This window comes from Canis lupus, chromosome 30, assembly GCF_048164855.1.
Source record: "Canis lupus baileyi chromosome 30, mCanLup2.hap1, whole genome shotgun sequence".
Lineage (NCBI taxonomy): Eukaryota > Metazoa > Chordata > Mammalia > Carnivora > Canidae > Canis > Canis lupus.
The window spans coordinates 30,885,152-30,905,102 of NC_132867.1; the positions used below are offsets into that span (position 1 = coordinate 30,885,152).

At 50.7% G+C, this 19,951-nt stretch overlaps 1 protein-coding gene across 3 annotated transcripts in view; it reads left to right on the forward strand.

Moving 5' to 3' along the window:
- Positions 1–18,688, forward strand: part of HUNK (hormonally up-regulated Neu-associated kinase) — a 106,330-nt gene extending 87,642 nt beyond the window's left edge. For all 3 annotated transcript variants that reach the window (XM_072806749.1, XM_072806747.1, XM_072806748.1), the window contains exons 8-11: positions 4,042–4,125; positions 9,639–9,686; positions 14,199–14,379; positions 15,388–18,688. In XM_072806749.1, the coding sequence (XP_072662850.1) occupies positions 4,042–4,125; positions 9,639–9,686; positions 14,199–14,379; positions 15,388–16,046 (972 nt within the window). In that variant the 3' untranslated portion in view covers positions 16,047–18,688. The remainder of the gene's footprint in view (positions 1–4,041; positions 4,126–9,638; positions 9,687–14,198; positions 14,380–15,387) is intronic.
- Positions 18,689–19,951: the final 1,263 nt, after the last annotated feature.

Genomic DNA, 19,951 nt, shown 5'->3' on the forward strand with positions numbered 1-19,951 from the left:
CCCTGAAGCCTGATTTATGAGGAGGCCATTATTTATCTTTACTTCTCTGGAAAGTAAAAATGAAATGGTGCTTTACTGGCTTGACCCCTGGTGCCTTCAGTCCGGGCATCAGAGGGTACAGGTGTCCTGTGCCACAGATGAGGTACAGCTGGGAGTCCTGCAAGCCGGAGGTGGGTTAGTGGTTCCCTCATGCCTGGGTCACCTTTGTCCTCTGCCACAGGCAGTTCATATATGCCTGGGGAAGGGATTTCCGTGCTTCGGTATCTAGCTGTGACTAAATCATCTCTCTCCACTTAAAAATGATTCTGTGTAGAAAACTTGATCAAAAGCAGTATGGTTCTCTATACCACTCCTGTTTCTCCTACTCGGAGTAGTGGAGACTGGCCAGTTCTAACAGGAAGTCCACTGGGTAGAGAAATTCAGAATTGTCAAGGTGCCTGTTGGAGATTTGATTGCAAATCCACTGTCATGAAGGGTGACCCTCACCCTATGTGTGTATATGGCGCCTTGAGATCTGATGATGTGGGGCTATCACTGTTAGGAAGAAATTCATTTATTTTTTATTAATTTTTAAAAATTTTTGCTTATTTATTCATGAGAGACAGACAGAGAGAGGCAGAGACACAGGCAGAGGGAGAAGCAGGCTCCCTGTAGGAAGCCTGATGCGGGACTCGATCCCAGGACCCCGGGATCACGGCCTGAGCCAAAGGCAGGGGCGCTCCACCACTGAGCCACCCAGGTGCCCCTAGGAAGACATTTAGAAAACAGAACATGAAGAACTTATAGAGTTTTGTTCAGTGCTTTTTAACTTTTTTTTCAGTGTAATTTAAAGTCATGTGATAGCCAACGCAGTGTTTCACAAAATTCCACTAAACAATAGGCTTAGAAGCCTTTTGTGAGGCTTTTGTGTTAGAGCTAAAGATGGAAATCCACCTACAATTGGGGAAATGCTATTCTCCCTGCTGTGGCAGAAATGATCACACAATAACGCCCAGAAGACGAGATGGTCCGAGGGCATCTCTTTAGTAAATTGATTTGGGAGATGTGTAGAAAACATTGCTGAATAGAAGAAGTAGCTCATCGGGAGGTTTGTTAAATAGTTGGATGAGCGTGCAGATGTTTCTAAGCTGACTCAGCTTAGGGAATTTGCTGGATTTTGCTCCAACAGTTGAAATTATCCACAGAAGTACTTTTTGGGTGAATCGCCAAAGGAAAGATGTACACCAGGAGAAACATTCTCAACAAGTAGAAGGAACTTGAGAAGACTTCTCAAGTAGAAGGCTTTTAAAAATAAGAACAGTGTTTTTTTATGGGATAAAATGTGCCCTGTATAAGCAGTGATGGGATGACACTTCCGATAGGGACAAATATGCAGCTTTGACACTAGATGTTAGAGATGGTGTCACAGTTACAGGAAAGCTACTGCAAGAGAGAAGTTGGGGCCAGAAAGACAGGACCTTTGATGTGGTTTTTTTTTTTTTTAATATTTATTGATTTATTTGAGAAAGAGTGTGCATGTACATGAGTGCCTCGGGGAAGGGCAGAGGGAAAGAGAGTCAAGTAGATTCCAAGCTGAGTATGCAGCCTGATGCAGGGCTCGACCTCACAATTCTGAAATCAGGACCTAAGCCGAAAACAAGAGTTGGACACTTAACCGACTGTGCCACCCAGGTGCCCTAACACATTGTATTTTTTATATCATTTTATTATGTGATAGGAGTCAGAAAATCTCTTGTGCTGTGTCCAGGTTCTCTATTCTCTTGCAACGATGAACTTAAAAGATATTGGGCTCAAAGCTGCTTCCCATTTCCCCCTTTTTTTTTTTAAGATTTTATTTATTTATTTGAAAGAGAGAGAGAGTACAGTGGGAGGGGCCAAGGGAGAGGGAGAAGCAGGTTCCCTACTAAGTGGGGACCCTGACACTGGGCTCCATCCCAAGACCCCGGGAATCATGACCTGAGCCAAAGGCAGATAGATAACCAACTGAGCCACCCAGGCACCACCCATTTCTTTTTAATAAGAAGACCTCATGCCTCATGTTTCTTGTTTATTGTATCCCTTTAAATTCCTATTTGATCTATGTTTTATAATGTGTGTCGTATGTTAGTACAGTGGCGTATGCTTCTAGCTATAAATATGCATGTACTGTAGGTGCCTTCCTATACCTTTTTCACTTATATGGGATTCAAGGTCACACCATTTGGGGACCACTGTGGTAGAAGTTAGTAGTGAAGAATATAAATAGCTGTCAAGTAAAAGGGAACAAAAGAGGATCAACATGCTGATTTTTTTTTTCGAATGAAGTCTGTTGTTCAAATTAGTTTTAAAATTAGTTTTAAAAAAAGTGTCTCCATGAAGCTGACTATAAAATTCACAATTCCATATTTAAAGGATGAAATTGCTACTTTCCTAAATAAGCTAGCCTATTTCAACATTGTTTTGGCAGAACTTCTTTGGATGCCGATCGATTTATTTTTAAGTAATCTCTACACACAACATGGGGCTTGAAATCACAACCCTGAGATCAAGAGTTGCATGTTCTACCAACTGAACCAGTGAGGCACCCCAAGGGACTTTATTATTTTTTAAAGGATTCATTTATTTTTAGACAGAGAGAGAGAGAAAGAGAGAAAACGCAGGGGCACGTGAGCAGGGGGAGGGGCAGAGGGAGAAGGAGAGAGAATCCCAAGCAGACTCCATACTGAGCGTGGAACCCGGCATGGAGCTTGACCTCCTGACCTTGAGATCAAGACCTGAGCCAAAACCAAGAGCCTGATGCTCAACTGACTGAGCCACTCAGGCACCCTGGGACTTTCAGTTTTAAAATATTTTCTTTCCTCTGTCCACCTCCACATCTACAGATACAAACTTTGGTTACTCACACTCTTCCTAAACAATCCCTGATGCTCTTAGGCTGTGTCTTGTTTGTCATTGTTTCTTGCCATCTGCTTGTTCTGCTCTTCCGCTCTGCCCAGCATCGGGGTGGCATGCAAGTGTGGCAAAGCTCGCCTTGGCTTTGTTTACTGAGCATGTTCCCTGGAAACTCAGCGAGTGTAGTTCTCGCTGGACAATGTTTTTACTTTATTGTGTCTGTCTTGCACTTAACCCTTCAATCATGGGGCGTACCTGGTCTGAGAACCAATGCCTAGGCGAGGGGCTGCTTTTAACTCGAGTGAATTGATCCCTGCAAACAGCTGCAGCTGGTCTGCTCCGTAATTTCCACACATCGCTGATTTAATTGCACAGTACGCACTGTCCTAACTATTAATCTCATCAACCAATTACCTAGCAACCCATGCGTAATTTTAAAACCAAAACTAGTGAATGAAAAAGTAAAATACATATCTTAATTATTTGCCATTTCTCCCTTTTGTCTCCCAGTTCTCATTTCTTCTTCCTAAAACCAAGAAGTGTGGATTTTGTGTGGGAGCCTTTAAGGCCACTCCGTGAATATCTGTTGGTTGGTAAATTAATTAGTCATTTAATTTGCCCGTCTCCAGACAGGATCGCACCTTAGTCATGCACCTACATCTCTTAGATAACAGTTTTCCATCATCTTTAAACTGTATTATGAATGTGCTGTGACTCACTGGGTGGGCAGGCAGACGAGGGCTGTTTTTCAATAAGCCAATAAGCAAGATCTATATCCTGTTTAGCAGGTCAATAAAATAAGTTATTCTTTCTAGCTCACATAATTGGTTTCTGCTTTCACATCTTAGAGTAGACTTCATTGCACGGATGAAAAAAACTGAGACCAGCAAGGAGTGGCGACGTGCCCAGGACTAACTGGCCCTGTCCTGCCAGAGCCAGTAACAGAAGTCAGCTGCCTGGCCCTGGGTCTGGGGCTCTCCCAGAGGCCCACATCCTGCCTGCAGGCCACCCTCGGACGAGGCTTTGCATCACAATTAACTGGCTTGCCAACCACTTTGGGCACTTTCTCAGCCAAGTGCTGGTTTGAAAATTAATGACTGCTTAGTGGATGTTTCTATTTCCTGTGAGTTAAGCCCTGCTTTTTTCCCCTTCTTCTCCTCTGACATCCAGAAATCTGACATCCAGGACAGCGTTTGCTACAAGACCCAGCTCTACCAGATAGAAAAGTGCAGGCCCACCAAGGAGCCCTATGAGGTGAGTGACCCCCCAGAGCAAAAGCCAGGTTTGCTTAGGAAGAGTGGATTTCCATTTTGAGAGCAGAATGGAAAGGAAACCAATGATTGTGGGACAAAAGACAAATACTTACTTGCTTAAATGAGTCCCCCCCAGAATGGTTTACAGTCAAGCCACTATCAGTTTGATTCTGGTTCTCAGCTGTGGCCATGCATTAGAATCATAGGGGAGCATTTTTTTTAAAAGATTTTATTTATTTATTCATGAGACACAGAGAGGGGGGGGGGGGCAAAGACACAGACAGAGGGAAAAGCAGGCTCCATGCAGGAGCCCGATGTGGGACTCAATCCCGGGACTCCAGGATCACGTCCTGGGCTGAGGGCAGGCACTAAACCACGGAGCCACCCAGGGATCTCCACCTAGGAGCATTTAAACATCTGAATGCCCAGACTGCACCTCAGACCACTTCCCCTGAATCTCATGTCTCAGGGCAGGGGAGCTGAAGGGCGGAGGGGCAGTGGCGGGGAGGGGTGTCAGTATTTTTAAAGCTCCCTGGCTGATTCCATTGAGTGGCCAAGGTTGGAAACCATTGTCAGGGCTTCAAAAGATAAAAGGGAGATGCTCAAAAATATGCATGAGTGTAACACTTGGCACCAGAAGGAGACAGTAAAATGAAGGACAGGGAAAGGTTTTGGGGGAAAGCAAGCTTTTCCAGGCACCTGTTCCTGGCAACTTGATGCTACATAGTGCATAACTAAGAGAAAATACCAAGATTCTTTGATTTCAGAGTAAAAACTGGTATCATGTGGCAAGTGGTACCAAATATGTGCTTGTGAAGAGACTGTGCCTGGGAAAGCCGGATCCCGGGCGAGGGGCACAGGGTGAGGGTGCCCCCCCACCCACCCTTCCAGGACTCCTCACTCAGCACTTAGATGCAGCTCCTTTGCCTTCTCCCCAATTTTCCCGGGAATCTGCTTGATTTCCCCTCCAGAGCCTCTGCCGCGTGTCCCCGGAATGGTTCCATTTGATCAAAAGAGGAGCCTTCCTCCGTGCCCTGCATGAGGCCTGCCCGCTTCCCGCTTCCATTTACGGATCAGTTTACATCCTGATTGCACGAGCAGGGCCTGACCCCAGGGAAGGCAGTTCTTCCCGGGTTTTTCTTGAGCAAAGGCTGAGTGAGGCCATGGATGGTGACTGAGCATCGTGCCAGGCTCCTCGACAGCGACGGGGAGCACCGGGGCATGGCCCAGGCCAGTCCAGTGACACAGGTGACAGGAGAGCCGAGCTACCAGGCACCATGTGTAGATGTGACGGGAGCCAGGGGAAGGCCAGGCCTGAGCATCGAGGTAGGGCAGGATGAGTGGCACGGCTGTCGCATCTGGGCACAGCCAAGGGACGGTGAGATTGAAGGCGATGGAGAGGAGGAGCCCCCTGCACCCCAGCCAAGGAAACCAGCAGGGATGACAGGGGCGGCCTGGGAGCGTGCAGGAGACACTGCAGGGAGTGGCGGCAGGGAGACCATGGGAAAGGTCACGTCTAAAATGGTCAGTGGTGTCGGCTGAGCAGTTAGCTGTCCTGGGGGTCTAACAGGGACCGGCTCGTGGGAGTGGCAAAAGCAAAAAGAGATTGCATGGGTTTCAGAAGAGGAAGAAGGGAAGTGAAGACAGTGAGCGTAGACCTCTCTGTTGGTGGCTCTGACAGTGAAGAGCAGGAGAGGCCATGCCATGGCCCCTCCTGGAAGGATGCCGGGGTTGGGGAGGATCGAGGGCAGGGAAATTGGGGGGAACTCCAGGGATGGCTGGGGCTGGGGGTGGGGGCTTAGCCTTGACCCCAGGCTGGAGGCCTCCTTCCTCTGAACCAGGCTGCAGCACCAGCATGATGAGGATGGGGATAAGCTGGGGGGGTGGGGGGTGGCAGTGCATCAAGGCTGAGCTGCAAGCCCATGCATGGCTTTCAGGCTGAGGGCAGGAGGGTCCCCTGAGCTCCAGAGCCCTCCGGCTAATTGCTCACTGTGTGAACGAGGGTCTCTAATCCGGCGTGCCCAGAACCCCCCCGGCCCCCAGTGTCTGTCTCTAAATGGCATCCCTACCCCTCAGTACAGAGCAGAAATCCAGGAGTTACTCTTCCTCACCCCTGGAGCAGGTTATGCCGGCTTGACTCCTAAACCTCTCAAACCCTGTCCGGCCCCTCCATCCCTATCCATCCCAGGCCTGGATGTCTGCTACAGCTCTAACTGGTTGCCCCCCCCTCCCCCCATGAATGCCTGGCTCTCACCTCTCCATATGCCAGCCGGAGCTGAGCCGTCCACACTCAGATGGGATCCCATCGCTTCCCTGCTCCAAACCTTCGAAGGCTTCCTTAACCTGGAAGGCAAAGTTGGTACCATGGCCACCGGATTAGACTGGCATCTGCTTGCCTCTCCAGCCTTGTCCCCCGGACCCCACATGCAGCCCAGCTTCTAGCTGTATGCTCAGTCCCACGGGGCCTCCAGACTTATGTGCTCTCTTGGCTGCCAGCACTGTGCACACCCTGTCCCCTCTTCCAGAATGTTCCACTCACCTCTCTTTGCTGAGTGATATCTTCTACCTTCAGATTCCAAGGCAGGGTCAGTTCCTCCTGGATCCCTGCCATTCTCTGTGCTCAACCTTTGGTCCCGGCTCTCCACAGGCCATCATGCCCCATTCTGCATCCTAGAGCTTGTCCCATTTGCACGTTTTGTTTGCACGGGAGTGTCTGACCCACACCTCTCTCCCACTCTGGACCCTGATTTCCAGAAGAGCAGAGGCCTCATCCCTTTTGCTCCTCACGATATCCCTAGAATCTGCATGATGCCTGGCACGTGGTAGGTGCTCAGCAAATATTTGCCAAATGAACACATGAAAGAATCAAATGGACCTTGACCTGGGTCTCCAGGTAGAATTGGGACCATAAGGGGAGAAGGTGGGATGATCCAGGTGGGACACCTCACTTGACTGATGCCAGGGTGAGTGCACACCTGCAGCCTAGCACCCATGTCCCATCATCGTTACCAGGTGTCCGTGCCCTAAGGCAGGCAGGGACATCTCCTGGTCACTTGCTCGGAGGTTGTCGCCTCAGCTGGGGTACAGAGGATGTAGGATTCACCATAAGACTCCCTTGCTTCTTGGTCTGCATCTGGCTTTTCTTTTTTTTTTAAGATTTTATTTATTTATTGGACAGAGAGAGAGAGAGAGATTGAGCACACAAGCAGGAGGAGCAGGTGAGGGAGAGAGAGAAGCAGACTCTCACTGAGCAGGAAGTTCAATGGTGGGGGGCTCCATCCCAGGACCCTGGGATCATGACCTGAGCCATAGGTAGACCTGTAACTGACTGAGCCACCCAGGTGCCCCTGCATTTGACTCAAGCAACTCAAGTAACAGCACCCACAGATGCACCAAGTGGCCTCTGAGCCACTTTGCTCACGCCTGTGTCCGTGGTTGCCTTGTGATTGTTTGAGAGCGTCTGTGATGGGAAAGGGGCCCCCCCTTTTTTTTTCACCCAGATCATTTTTCTCAGGTGATTATCTCATTTGGCCTGAAAACACACAGCAAGCGTCTTAAACATTTGTTGAAATATTTAACAGTTAGGGTTTAAACAGGAACACTAATGGGAAAAGAGCATTTCAATTTTCTATGATCCATTTGTTTTCTCCAAACGGTAGTGGTACTTGGACTAATTAAATTACAGGCCATTACTAGATTATCCAACCCGCCTCTGTTGGAACCCGGGGAATGGAGTGGGGCCAGTTAGAAAAAGTGTTCGGAGGATCTGAAAGGGCCCAGAGTTTCTAGGTAAAAGCCCACTCAGAGCCTTTGTGGGCTTCTTTGCAGTTGCCATCAGCTGGTCCAGGAGAAGACACCAGGAGGTGGATGGGCTTCAGGTCGCACACAAGCTGGCCAGGGAGGTGGCTCCATGACGTGTCCCTGCCCCGGGAGGGAGTGTGGCCCCTTCTTTCTTAGTCCCAGTTCTTTTTCTCCTAGGAGACAAAGAGCTGAATTAAATTGAAAAAACTTCCCCCTTGGGATCACAGTGCTGTTCTTGTATAACTTCACTAACTTCCTTGAAAAGGTGGCAAATATGTCTGTAAAAGTGGGACACATGTCTCATCTAAGAACATCTCGAGCATGTGCTCCGGGGATTCCTTTCCCTGAAAAAAAAATAAAATAAAATAAAATAAAAAATAAAATAAATAAAATAAAATAAAATAAAATAAATAAATAAATAAATAAATAAATAAATAAAAAATAAAAATAAAAATAAAAATAGGCCCTGGAGGATAGTGGGGTGGAGGAGGGGCAGTCATCATTTTCCCACTGGCTTATTAAATAAAACCCCATAGAACCAGAGGCTGTTTTTGTTAAAATCTTTGGAAAATAAAAAAAAAAGGTGAATGTCCAGAGCAATGCAAAATCGAGCTCAGAGGGCTTCTCTGTAGAGCAGAGTCACGTGGCAGCCTTGGAAGAGTGTCGTGCAGGGGGCTGGCAGGGGGATCGGATCAGCCTGCCGGGGCTGCCGTCCCATCACACAGCGTCACACCGAGGGTGGCTCACCCGGCCGTGATTCACCATCTCTCAGTTCCAGAGGCCAGAAGTCCGAGATCAAGCCTGGTTCCCTTCCAGGGCTGTGAGGGGAGAACCTGTCCTGTGCCACCTGGCTACTAGGGGCTGCAGGGATCTTTGGGGTCCCCCACTTTGGGCTTCCTCGGCTTATAGCACTGTCCTGATCTTCTCTGTGTGTGCATCTCTGCGCCAGTTTCCCCCTTTTTTTATGAGAATACCAGTCCCATTGCATTGGGGCTGGACGACCTCTGTAAAGGTGACTGCCCGACAGGCCCCCTCCTCAAGGGCAAAGGACAGTGTGCTTTCCCACGCCCTCCCCGCCCCCCCCAAGCCTCAAAGTGGACACGATCGGCCTGTCCTAACCCTGTCTTCCACGAAGGTCACATTGTGAGGTCCTGGGGGTTATGAATTCGGGGGGAATGCAATTCAACCCATCCCAGGGGCAATAACTTTAAAGGTAAGATATTAAAATGTTCGCTTGGCGTCTGTGTCAAACCTAGGCAACTTGTAAAAATAAAGTTTGGAATCAGATCAGACCATCTGTGCTGTTGGAAATCAGAATGGTAGTTACCTTTGGGGACTGGGAGAGGACAGGGGTGGGGGTGGGAGGGATTTCCAGGTGCTGCCAGTTGGGTTCTGTATCTTGATCTGGGTGCTGCTTTCAGGCATGTTTTGGTTCTTGGAGAAAATGCACTGATTGAACCGCTTCCTCACCAGTAGAGCATTCCCTCGTTATGTGTCTTAGATTTTAATAAAAAACTTACCTAGAAAAGCTATTCAGTGCATGAATTAGAACACCTGCTGCCGACGTGCATGATGGTTTAGGAGTTTGGTTTCTTGCCTCTAAACATTGAAACCAATCATTCTCAATCAGAGCTGCAAGTGATAGGGGATAGAGTTTCGGGGATAAACAGCAGGTACAGCTTCTTAAATTGTTGTAAATGTTGCTTTTCATAGGCCTCCCTGGACACCTGGACAAGAGACCTTGAATTCCATGCTGTGCAGGTAAGAGCTTGGGGGGTTATGATGGATTAGTCTGAGTTCTCCAGGGAGAACCAACAAACTGTGTGTGTGCATGTGTCTCATGCTTGGATACCCAGGGAAGAGTGGATGTACCAGCTCAGTCCCAAGGCCTTCTGGAAGCAGAATTCCTTCTTCCTCAGAACACTTCTGTCTTTTTCTCTTGTGGCCTTCAACTGATTACATGAGGCCCACCCATATTGTGGAGGGTCATCCTCTTTACTCAAAGCCACATCTTAAAAAAAATACCCTCACAACAACATCTAGATTGCTGTTGGATCAAACACTGGGCACCATGGCCTAGTCACGTTGACACTTGAAATTCACATCTCTGCTCAGGGCTCTGGATTCTACAGGCCCCCCCTCCCGCCCCGCCCCACTCAGTCCTGAATTAGAATGCAGGATCCAAAATGAGTGGGTTTATCAGAATCCCCTCAGATCAGACTGGTGCTTTCTATGTTTAGTTGACCATTTTTTTATTGTCTTGCCTTTCTGCGTTCGTGCATCTACCTGTATGAGAAGTGAGCCTTGCAGCAGTCCAGAGCTTCAGGGGCCTCACTTAGGAACCGAGCCCTCTTTTTCTCAACTCTGTTGTGTTTTTCCTGTGACAGATTCAGTTCTCTGTGACTTTCCCAAAGCCACCAGCAAGCACCATCCGGGCCCCTGGGCCATCCCAGGTGTTCCCTGTCCACACCCGGCTCTGATGTTCCAAATGATCAGATGAGGTTAGCTCATCCTCACAGGGACACCAGGCCTTCAGAAGAGGCCATGCTGAGCTGGACTCGATAGTTCTACAAAGAAAACAACTTCAGCTCACCTCCAGACCCCAGGCTCTTCTGCTAAGCATTCTGCTCTGTGGTCAGCTTCCACCATGTGAGGGGCAGGGCAACTCTCCAGGGCAACAGTTCTCCCAGCAGCCTGGGGTGGTGAAGAGGTGTGGCTGCACCTGTGCTTTTCAGATCATGAAGCAGATAAGATGTGAGGCTCGTTTTTAATCCTTGAAGAGCATACTTGTGGTTGTAGATCGGAAGACACTTCTCTCAAGAGGAAGTGACTTGCTGAAGGTCACCCTGCTGCACCCGAGGACCAAAACTAGGGAGAAAGGGGGAGGAGTCCCACTCTGGAACCCAGGAGGCTGGAGTCCCAGAGACGAGTCTGAAGGGACCGGCCCTGGGGCTCAGCTCTCAGAGGCTGAGGACCTGCTTTTCCTCCTCCCACTCCCTGGCTGTCGGGCCTCTAGACCTTGCCCTCCAGGAGCCCAGTGCACCATTGCTCACTAGCTCTCTTCTGTCACACAGTCCTGACACTGAAAGAGCTTTGGGTAGACAGTCCAGTCCACATCTCCAAAGTGCCCAGCTTTGCAAATGACCATGCACACGTGCAGTGGGTGGAAAGTGGTTTAAAGGAAACCAGAAGCTGTTTCGTGGGGGGCTTGCTTGTGGGGCCTCATGGGGTCCCCTCTCTGATTTGCCTTGGGGAGTTTGGGGTGGGGGGCTGCGGTGGGTGTGGAGAGCGTGTGAGAATCAGAAGAAAGTCAAAGAGGCCGTGCAGGCAGCAGCATTGCTGGGAGGAGAGCGTGGGAGTGGGTGTAGGCATGCCGAAGGGGGAGCAGAGTGAGTCCCTCTGCAGATCTGTTTCTGTTACATAAAGCAGTGTAGCATCCTGCTCCCCGGAAGATCTCTTGTGGAGAAAATAGGGTGTGCAAATGGAAAGGTATACTTGGATGGTTGGCTGCATTTGGTCACCTGTGCTCAGGGGGCACTGAGACTGGCTGGGGGTACACAAACAGTTTCTCGTGTGGGCTGTTGACCCATCCACACGGACTGATCCAGCAGTTCTCCTCGGCCTGGATCTGTTGGGTGGTGAATTCTTGGTATCCCCCTAAGAAACGGGTCACCGTGAAATCACTCATTCTTTTGGGCTGGAGAAGGACGTTCTCCCAACAAAGGGGGCTTTGGGAGAAAACACCAGGGTGCAGGATTCTAGAATTAAGTTCTGCAAGGTGGCCCTAGCAGGTGTCCTCATTCCATTCCTCCCATCCTTCTACCGCTACAGTGGCTTTCTGTTTGATGCCAAATATCCCTTTGTCAGTTACCAGGAGAGATTTCTAGAGCCATCCTTGGGCTCTTTCTACAGAAAATTCATGCCTGGCACACCTCTCAGTGCTACTGCACTCTAGTTAGGTGGCAATACTGACCCCCAGAAACTGCTTCGGGATCCTTTGGCTTTTGAGAACCTAGAGAGTTGAGGAGGAGCCAAGATGAAGCCGTGAAGCCAGGCATTCCCCTAAAGAGTAGGGATCACAGAACACCCCAAAGGAAGCAGATCTCATCATTCTAGAAAACAGTCCTGAAAAGGAGGGAACTGCGATTTTGTCTTTTCTTCCAAAGACCGTTTTTTACAGTGTTTCATAGAAGTGCATTCGATTGCCTTTGTGCTGTTTAAAGTATAAACAGTAGAACTCGTGACTTTTCTCATAAAAACGGAGGGAGAAAGAACAGCACGAGAGGAGGAGATTTTTGCCAGACTTTTCAGGATGAGCCTGGCACATGCCCTCTGATGCTTGGGGCACGGGGAGTGTGAACGCTCACTCCCGTTGGCCTTAGGGGAGCAAAGTTAGGCTGTTGGCGTCTTCAGGGAAACAGGGAGAAGGAAATAGTGGAAGATCGTGGCCTTGACCGAGATGGGCTGGAGCAGACGTCCCGGTCCCCCTCCTTACCGTCCTGCATAATGACCTGGAGTGCAGGCCTCCTCTTGGGATCCCCGATGCCGACCTGGAGCCCTGGGGCCACAGCCTGGTCCCTGTCCCCCGCCAGCCCCAGTGTGGCTGCCTTGCTCTTGCCCGGCCCTGCCCCAGGCTTCCAGAAGGTGTGCGGAGGCAAGGGTGGAGAACACCCACTTTGTGGGAATCTGCGTTTTCACCCAGCTCCTGGGTGAATTATTTAACCGCTCCTGGCTGTTCCCTGGTCTTGTGAGAGAAGATGCCAGGTCTTGTTTTGTCGTGGGCCATGCTCTCAGGAGTAACCCCCGGCACCCCAAGTTCCCCCCCCAAAAAATCTCTGAGGACGCAGGGGAAGGAGTTTGCAGAGCTGTTTCTCCTTTCTTCCCCCTTAGCCCTCCACTGGGAACAGACTTGCAGCCCTAAGGAGCTGCGGCCCTCACGGTGACCACCCCCCCCTCGGCCTGGCACCCCCACTTGCAATTCTTCCCTGCCATCTTCTCCCACCCGCCAGCTGGGTGTAATGAACCCCAATCCATAAAAGCTTTGAAAATCCTCATTGGAAAGGGCTGTTAGAGCACCAGCAGAGGCTTCCTTAAGAAGCTTTTCAAGAGCATCAATGAAAAATGGATGAGCTCTCTTGAATTGCAAATGTTCTTAACATTTAAGGCAAACCTGTGAAACTGTCTTTTTTTTTCCCCCTCACTGGTGGTGGGGTCAGGAATTCAGTCACCTCTGTGAAACAGTAAACATCAAACACTCTTTAGGGCTAGAGAAGGAACGTCTGAGCTGAAGCACCCTTCCCAGAAGCTCGAACTTCATTCTCATTCAGTTTGGTTTTCACTGGCTTTTTTTTTTTTTTTTTTTTTCTGACATTTCAGTAACTATTTATTAAGCCTTCTCTTTGTGCCTGGCTTTATGCCAGAGGCTGTGGGGTTGAAACTACATAAAACAGTAAAATTCACTCCTGTCAAAGGGATTATAATACAGTTCAGTAAAAGCAAGACTTAGAGCAAAAATGGCCAAGTCGTGCCACTTTTAAGCGTATTGGCGAGGGCTCGCGTGACCAAGGATGCAGAAGGGTCAGAAACACCCAGGATGGCTCAGGGCCCTCTGGGCTTGCTGTCTACCTCCTTGGCTTGACTGAACGCACAGGAGTAGACGTGAAGATGGAAGTGGTTCCATTTCATTTGCAAAGTTGCCTTTGCGAAACCACTGCTGTGAGCAAAATCTTAGGCCTCTGCTTTAAAGATTTTTTTTTTAATTTATTCATGAGAGACAGAGAGAGGCAGAAACATAGGCAGAGGGAGAAGCAGGCTCCCTCTGGGGAGCCCGGTGCTGGACTCCATCCCAGGACTCTGGGATCACACCCTGAGCCGAAGGCAAACCCTCAATTGCTGAGCCACCCAGGTGCCCCAGGTCCCTGCTTTAAATAAGACCATAGATTTCTAGAAGTCCGCATGCACTTTGCCTTTGTTCCTTCAGCTTGTTCTGGACCAGTTGACCTCCTAGGGGTGAGCTCGCCCTTGCTGGAGCACCTGGGAACAGTGCCGTGCAGGGAGCTGGGGATGATGGAAGCCTGCCTGTGGCCCAGGGAGAGGGAGGTGCGTCCCTGGAGCATCCACCGGGCCTTAGCTGTCCTGTTGTTTGACACGCAGTTGAGAACAGAGATTTGAGAGGCTGGGCTTTCTCAGATCTACTTGGACGACTCTTCAAAGGGGAGCCACATTGTGTATTTTTGCGTGTGTCTGAGTACGTATGTTTACTTTGACTTGAAGGATGAAAAGCCCAAAGAACAAGAGAAAAGAGGAGATTTGCTTCATCGGCCGTTTTCCAAGAAGTTGGACAAGAACCTGCCCTCACACAAACAGCCCTCTCCCTCTCTCATCACACAAATTCAGAACACCAAAGCTCTGCTGAAGGACCGGAAGGCCCCCAAGTCTGGCTTCCCCGACAAAGGTGGGTCAGAAACACCCAGGATGGCTCAGGGCCCTCTGGGCTTGCTGTCTACCTCCTTGGCTTGACTGAATGCACAGGAGTAGACATGAAGATGGAAGTGGTTGCATTTCATTTGCAAAGTTGCCTTGGCTACCATCTAGGCCGCTGGTGTTGGGCTGCTCAGTCACTGTGTGTCCTTGGGTGGCTGTCTGGGCCCCTGGGGCACACACGATTCCTGTGCCCGTGGGAAAGCTGTGAGCATGCCCAAGGGAACCCAAGGACAGTCAAGGTCCAGACGGTGTGCTATCAGCCAGCTGGGCAAGCGGGGTTTGGGAAAGCAGAGGCAGGGCGCACTATATTGTGGGAGCAGAGACAGGGTATGTGGTATTGTGGGAGCAGAGATTGGGGCACAGATTATTTCAGGGATAGAGATTAGGATGCAGGAGTAGAGACCGGGGTGCATAGTATTATGGAACAAGGGGCAGGTGTTGAGTTTTTTTTTTTTTTTTTTTTTAAGGTTTTATTTACTTAAAAAAACAAAAAAGGTTTTATTTACTTATTCATGAGAGACACAGAGGCAGAGATACAGGTATAGGGAGAAGTAGGCTCCCCGCAGGGAGCCTGATGCAAGACTCGATCCCAGGACCCCCGGATCACAACCTGCGCCAAAGGCAGATGCTCAACCACTGAGCCACCCAGGCTCCCCTGTCCCTCTTTTATTCAAAGACTCATTGGCAGGGTCCAGAATTTTAAGCAACCAAAGGAGAACAGGTGTTAAGGTGGCGCCATGGGCAGGTTAGAACTTGGGAGGCCTCTTGTCACTGGCCTCAGGGGCTTGCTGTCCCCTCTGTCCTAGAGGGAGCATGTGGTTCCCTGTGGAGGCCTCCGGACGTGGGGTGCTTTGCTTCGTGGTGTCCTCTGGCCTCCCCAGCAAAGGTCCCTCTGGGTCAGGAGGCCACAGCGGCCAGGGGAGGGCCGTTCACACTGTTTCTGTGGCTTTCACGATTTTCTTTGCTTTCTCGGACGCAGATGCCTTCGGCTGCCGCAATATTTTCCGCAAAGCCTCAGATTCCAATTGTGTGGCTTCGTCTTCCATGGAGTTCATCCCCGTCCCACCCCCCAGGACCCCCAGGATTGTCAAGAGACCAGAGCCCCCCGTGCAGGGCCCTGGGGGTGCTGGCATCCCGCCCAAGGAAGACCCCCTGGTGCTGGATATGGTGCGCTCCTTCGAGTCCGTGGATCGCGAGGACCACACTGAACCGCCATCCCCGTCTCATCACTACAGGATCCTAGGCTCGCCGGGGGGCCTGGCCCGTGGGAATCCCGGGGAGCGGACACTCTCCCCGGCCCTGCTGCCTGGAAGCCTGTCCCCTCTGCAGACCCCTCTGCATCCCACTCTGGTCTCCTTTGCTCATGAGGAGAAGAACAGCCCCCCAAAGGAGGAGGGCATGTGTCCCCCACCTCCAGCTCCCAGCAGCGGCGGCACGCAGCCCCTGGGGAGCCCGAATTGCGTGAAAAGCCGGGGCCGGTTCCCCATGATGGGCATCGGACAGATGTTGCGGAAGCGACAGCAGAGCCTGCAGCCCCCCGCAGACCGGCCCCTGGAGGCCAGCATGCCCCCGCTACAGCCCATGGCCCCCGTGAGCCTCTCCTTCGACGTGCCCGACGGGGTCAAAGGCCAGTGCTAACCTGGGCCACTGGCAGGATTCTGGGGATTTCGGAAGAAAGCGATGACCAGAGTTCCACGCACGATTTGGGGTGTGAAGATCGGAAGGCCTCGTGGGAGCCTCCTTTGAGGTCTCCTCCCCTCCTGCCGTGCCCTGTCCCGACTGTGAACAGCTGAAACCCGCAGACCCAAAGCCTGCACAACCCGGCCTTGCGCAGGGACCCCGGAGATGCTGCGCTTTCCCAGGAGGGCTGGCTACAGGTGCAGTCTCAATCGTTCATGTCCTCCATCCGCCTGCCTCCCCCTGCCCGGGGCCCGCTGCTGGGTGGAAACCGTGCATCAGCCCCTGGGCTCCTCACATCACGGCCTGTTGCAAGATCTTTCCTCACTTTTTGCTCTGTGTGTGCCTCTCAGGACTGTGGCTTCTCAGCAGTCGGCCAGTCACACGGTGGCTCCTCCTGCAGGCCACGCAACCTTTCCTCTCGCAGGGGTGAATCCCTGCAGGTCCGAGGAGCCAGTGACTCAACTGCCAGGGCTCAGGCACGTCAGAGGAGGACAGGCCGCAGCCTCCGCCAGCGGCACCAGCCCCTCTGCGCAGGCAGGGGCAGCCGGGCAGACACGGAGCCAGACCACGGGCAGCCCAATGAAAGGAAAAGGCCAAAGGGGACATGCGTTTGCCATCTTCTTATTTTGGTTGAAACTTGCTAAGCGTTGAGTTATCTTTTCCAAAGATGATTTTTTCCCCCTTTATGTGATGTCAGAGCGAAGTAGCGTAATTTAGAAACCCCTGGATGGGGAGATGAGAAGCGATCCTACCAAACTCCTGTTTTTTCGAGAAGATAGGCATGGAGGGCCTCAGACCCCCCCCACCCCCCCACCCCCGTGATGTTTTCAGTGGCTGGCGGCCTGCCGTGGGCGCTGGCCCCTGCGTTTCTCCCGCCCTATCAACGCAGCCTCATCCTTCTGGAAGGCATGGGACATGCTTACAGTTGGTTCTTTAGGAAGAGAGAAAATGCCAAGGTTGGATGTGGGTGCATTCGGAAGGCACCGTTCATTACCTCTGCCCAGCGCAGTTTTCACGCTGCCAAGGAAACAAGTGTGGTTTAGCGCTGAACTAGTTTGCTATAAGCTGCGAGCAGCCTCGCCGGGCGGCGAGCACATTCGGATGCGGCACCGCGGCTTCTCGGAGGAAGGCAGCGTCCCTCCAACGTGCTCTGAGTCCACGTTCTGTTTTCACACCTTTTGCCAAGGCTCGAACCAAAGATGCGTCTCCGGTTCTGTGTCTGCGCCATCCCGTGTGCACATTTTGCAGATCCCAGTGTTGTGTGACCGTGGCTAGCAAGGGGCCTGCTGGGGCCGTCTCCGCGTGGGGCCTGGGCCCTGGCGCTGGGCGGGGGCCGCTCAGTCAGGAGCAAAATTGGAACAAAAAGATCACAGCAGCATGGGTTAGAGAGCGGTTAGCTCAGGAGACAGGTCACTCAGCGGCTTGGGGTCTTCAGCTCCTTGACGAGTGCAGGCATGAGCAGAACCCACAGCTGTGATCACCCCCAGGCGAGGCCTCTCCGCCCCCTGATTCCGAAACAGGCCGTGGCCGTGGGGAGTGGCAAAGCCTGCCTTCATTTCCACTGGCAGCCCGCCCGGGCCAGAGAGCCGTGGGGTGGTTCTTCATCTTGTCTCATTTCGCAATGTTGACCTCCGTCGGCCCCACACGTTTCTGACTGAGCAAGGAAACGGTGGATACTTGGCTGACCCTGGAAGCCACCCAGAGGCCCAGTCCTGGCTGACCCTTGACGAGACCCGGAGCTGCTGCTTCCCCCTTATTGGGGTCATCCCGGCTCTGGGGCCTGTTGGGAAGGAGTCAGGCTCCAGGTTGTCGGTGTTCCTCCTTTGTGTGGCTCCAGACCGGGTTCCAGAACTTTTCCATCGAAAATGGAGCTTGCTAAGCAGAAAGAAGAAACGCCTCTGAAAAAAACCTCTCCAAGTGATGTGAAGCGTGTGGTTTTGGATCAGTGAAGGAACCTTTTTTGAACATGGTTGCTAGCTGCAGGTGTCCCGCTCTGCAGGTTTGCAGGCTGTGTCCTTGTGCCTTGTGAACATCTATCCCTTTATGTCTCTTTCTTGTATTGTACCTTCCTTGAGAACATGAGTGTCTTCCTGTATCGCGGATTAGCTCATCGGGCATGTTTTCTGTTCCTCGATTCCAGCTGTCATACGACTAACCGTGTCACCATCGGTAACTTGAACTGTGAACTCAGGTTTATTCCAGACCCAGTGAGAGGTGAGGGGGGAGTGAGGAAAGGGGAGGGTCAACTGTAGTTTTTTGTATGTGAGCACCTGACAAATCTATGAAACCGAGTGAAAGAAGAAATGTTAAATTCTTTATTATTTTATTATATTTATATGGGAAACTTGACCGTCCCTTTGGTAAGTACAGAGTATGTTGTCTGTTTGACCTGTGACTGTCTCTCATTAGCCTGTGCCCATGACCTCAGTCAGCCTGTAGTTACGGACGGAAATGACTGACCTGTCACCGTGTAAAGTCCAGGAGGAAAAGTCGACTGTAATTGTGCGATTTGGTCATAAGTAAGGACTGTATTTATGTCACCATTATTAAATATATGTACTTTTGTAATGACTGTGAAATACACTTTTCCCTCTCTCTGACTGCTTCGTTTATTTGCATCGGATAAATCTTAATCCACTGAGTGCTTTGCAGTAGTTGGGCTGCCCTCTAGGTAAAGTCCTTGGCCCCACCGCTGACCGGATACAAGTGGGAATTGGGGCACAGGACATTTGAGGGCATCATCTGGTCCTGTATCACCGCTTCATTTTACTTGCAGCAGGTGTACGATCTACAGAATTCTTACCTGACCAACGTACAGCAACCGGCGGTTCAAGACAAATGAGCATTTTTTTCTCCTTTAGCGGGTTCAGGATCTTTCTTGGAGGCTCTGAAAATGGCACATGAAGAATGACAGTCTGTGAACATTGCCTCTAGCTTTTGTCCTTGCATTAAGGATGGGTGAGGGGTGGAGGAAGAAGGGTGGTGAGGTGGGATGGGAGGGTTGGATTGTTCCAGTTCTGGCTTCATTCATCACAGTTTGCAAAAAGCTTTTCGTATAGACCACCTTGCCTAAAGCCTTGTGTTCCCTGTATGGTGTGGCTCAGAGGATGGCATGGTGGAAGTGCACACGAAGCACCCTGAAGTTTGATGGGGTTGGGGTGCCACAATGAGTACCTGGTTTTGGTGATGCTATCTTCTCTTAGGGGTCAGAACATTCTAGAACAGAAAGGGACCTGAGATTATGTGCTTCAACCCCAATCCTCTTGAAGAAGAGAAAACGGGGTCCTGGATGGTTTAAGAGCTCCCCAGAGTCCCTAAGTGAGCTGGTCCCAGAGCTGGTCTGGGATACCGAGCTCCTCCCTGAGCACACAGAACTCAGAGTGTGACCGTCATGAACAGAGTGGAGAGTCAACAGCAGATCAAGCTGTCCTTGCAACAGGTATCTCTGAGGCCCTCACATAGACCGGGTCTTTGCAGTATCAGGTCATTATCAGAATTGCATGGCTTCTTAAGATTCTGTGCATAATGCCCTTTCCACCACCCACCACTGACTCTTGAGGCTGGAGAAAGACTTTCTTTCTCAACAGATCTTCCAAGTGAGGAGCAACCCCTGGCTGGAAGTCTTTGTTATCTGCATTAGCTGTTAAAAGGCCGTTGGGTTTTACTAGATTAAATCAATAAAACATTTTCTAAGTAGCCGTGTCATAAAATGAAGCGAATTCAGAAAGAGCGCAAGACTGATATTTTTAGGGGGGGGTCCGGAAGCCTCTCGGTTATTATAGTTGTTTTCTATGTAGGACCCTCTATGTGCTACAGGCACAGTGAGAATAATTCAGAGCAGTACTGGGAGCTGGTTCAATTTA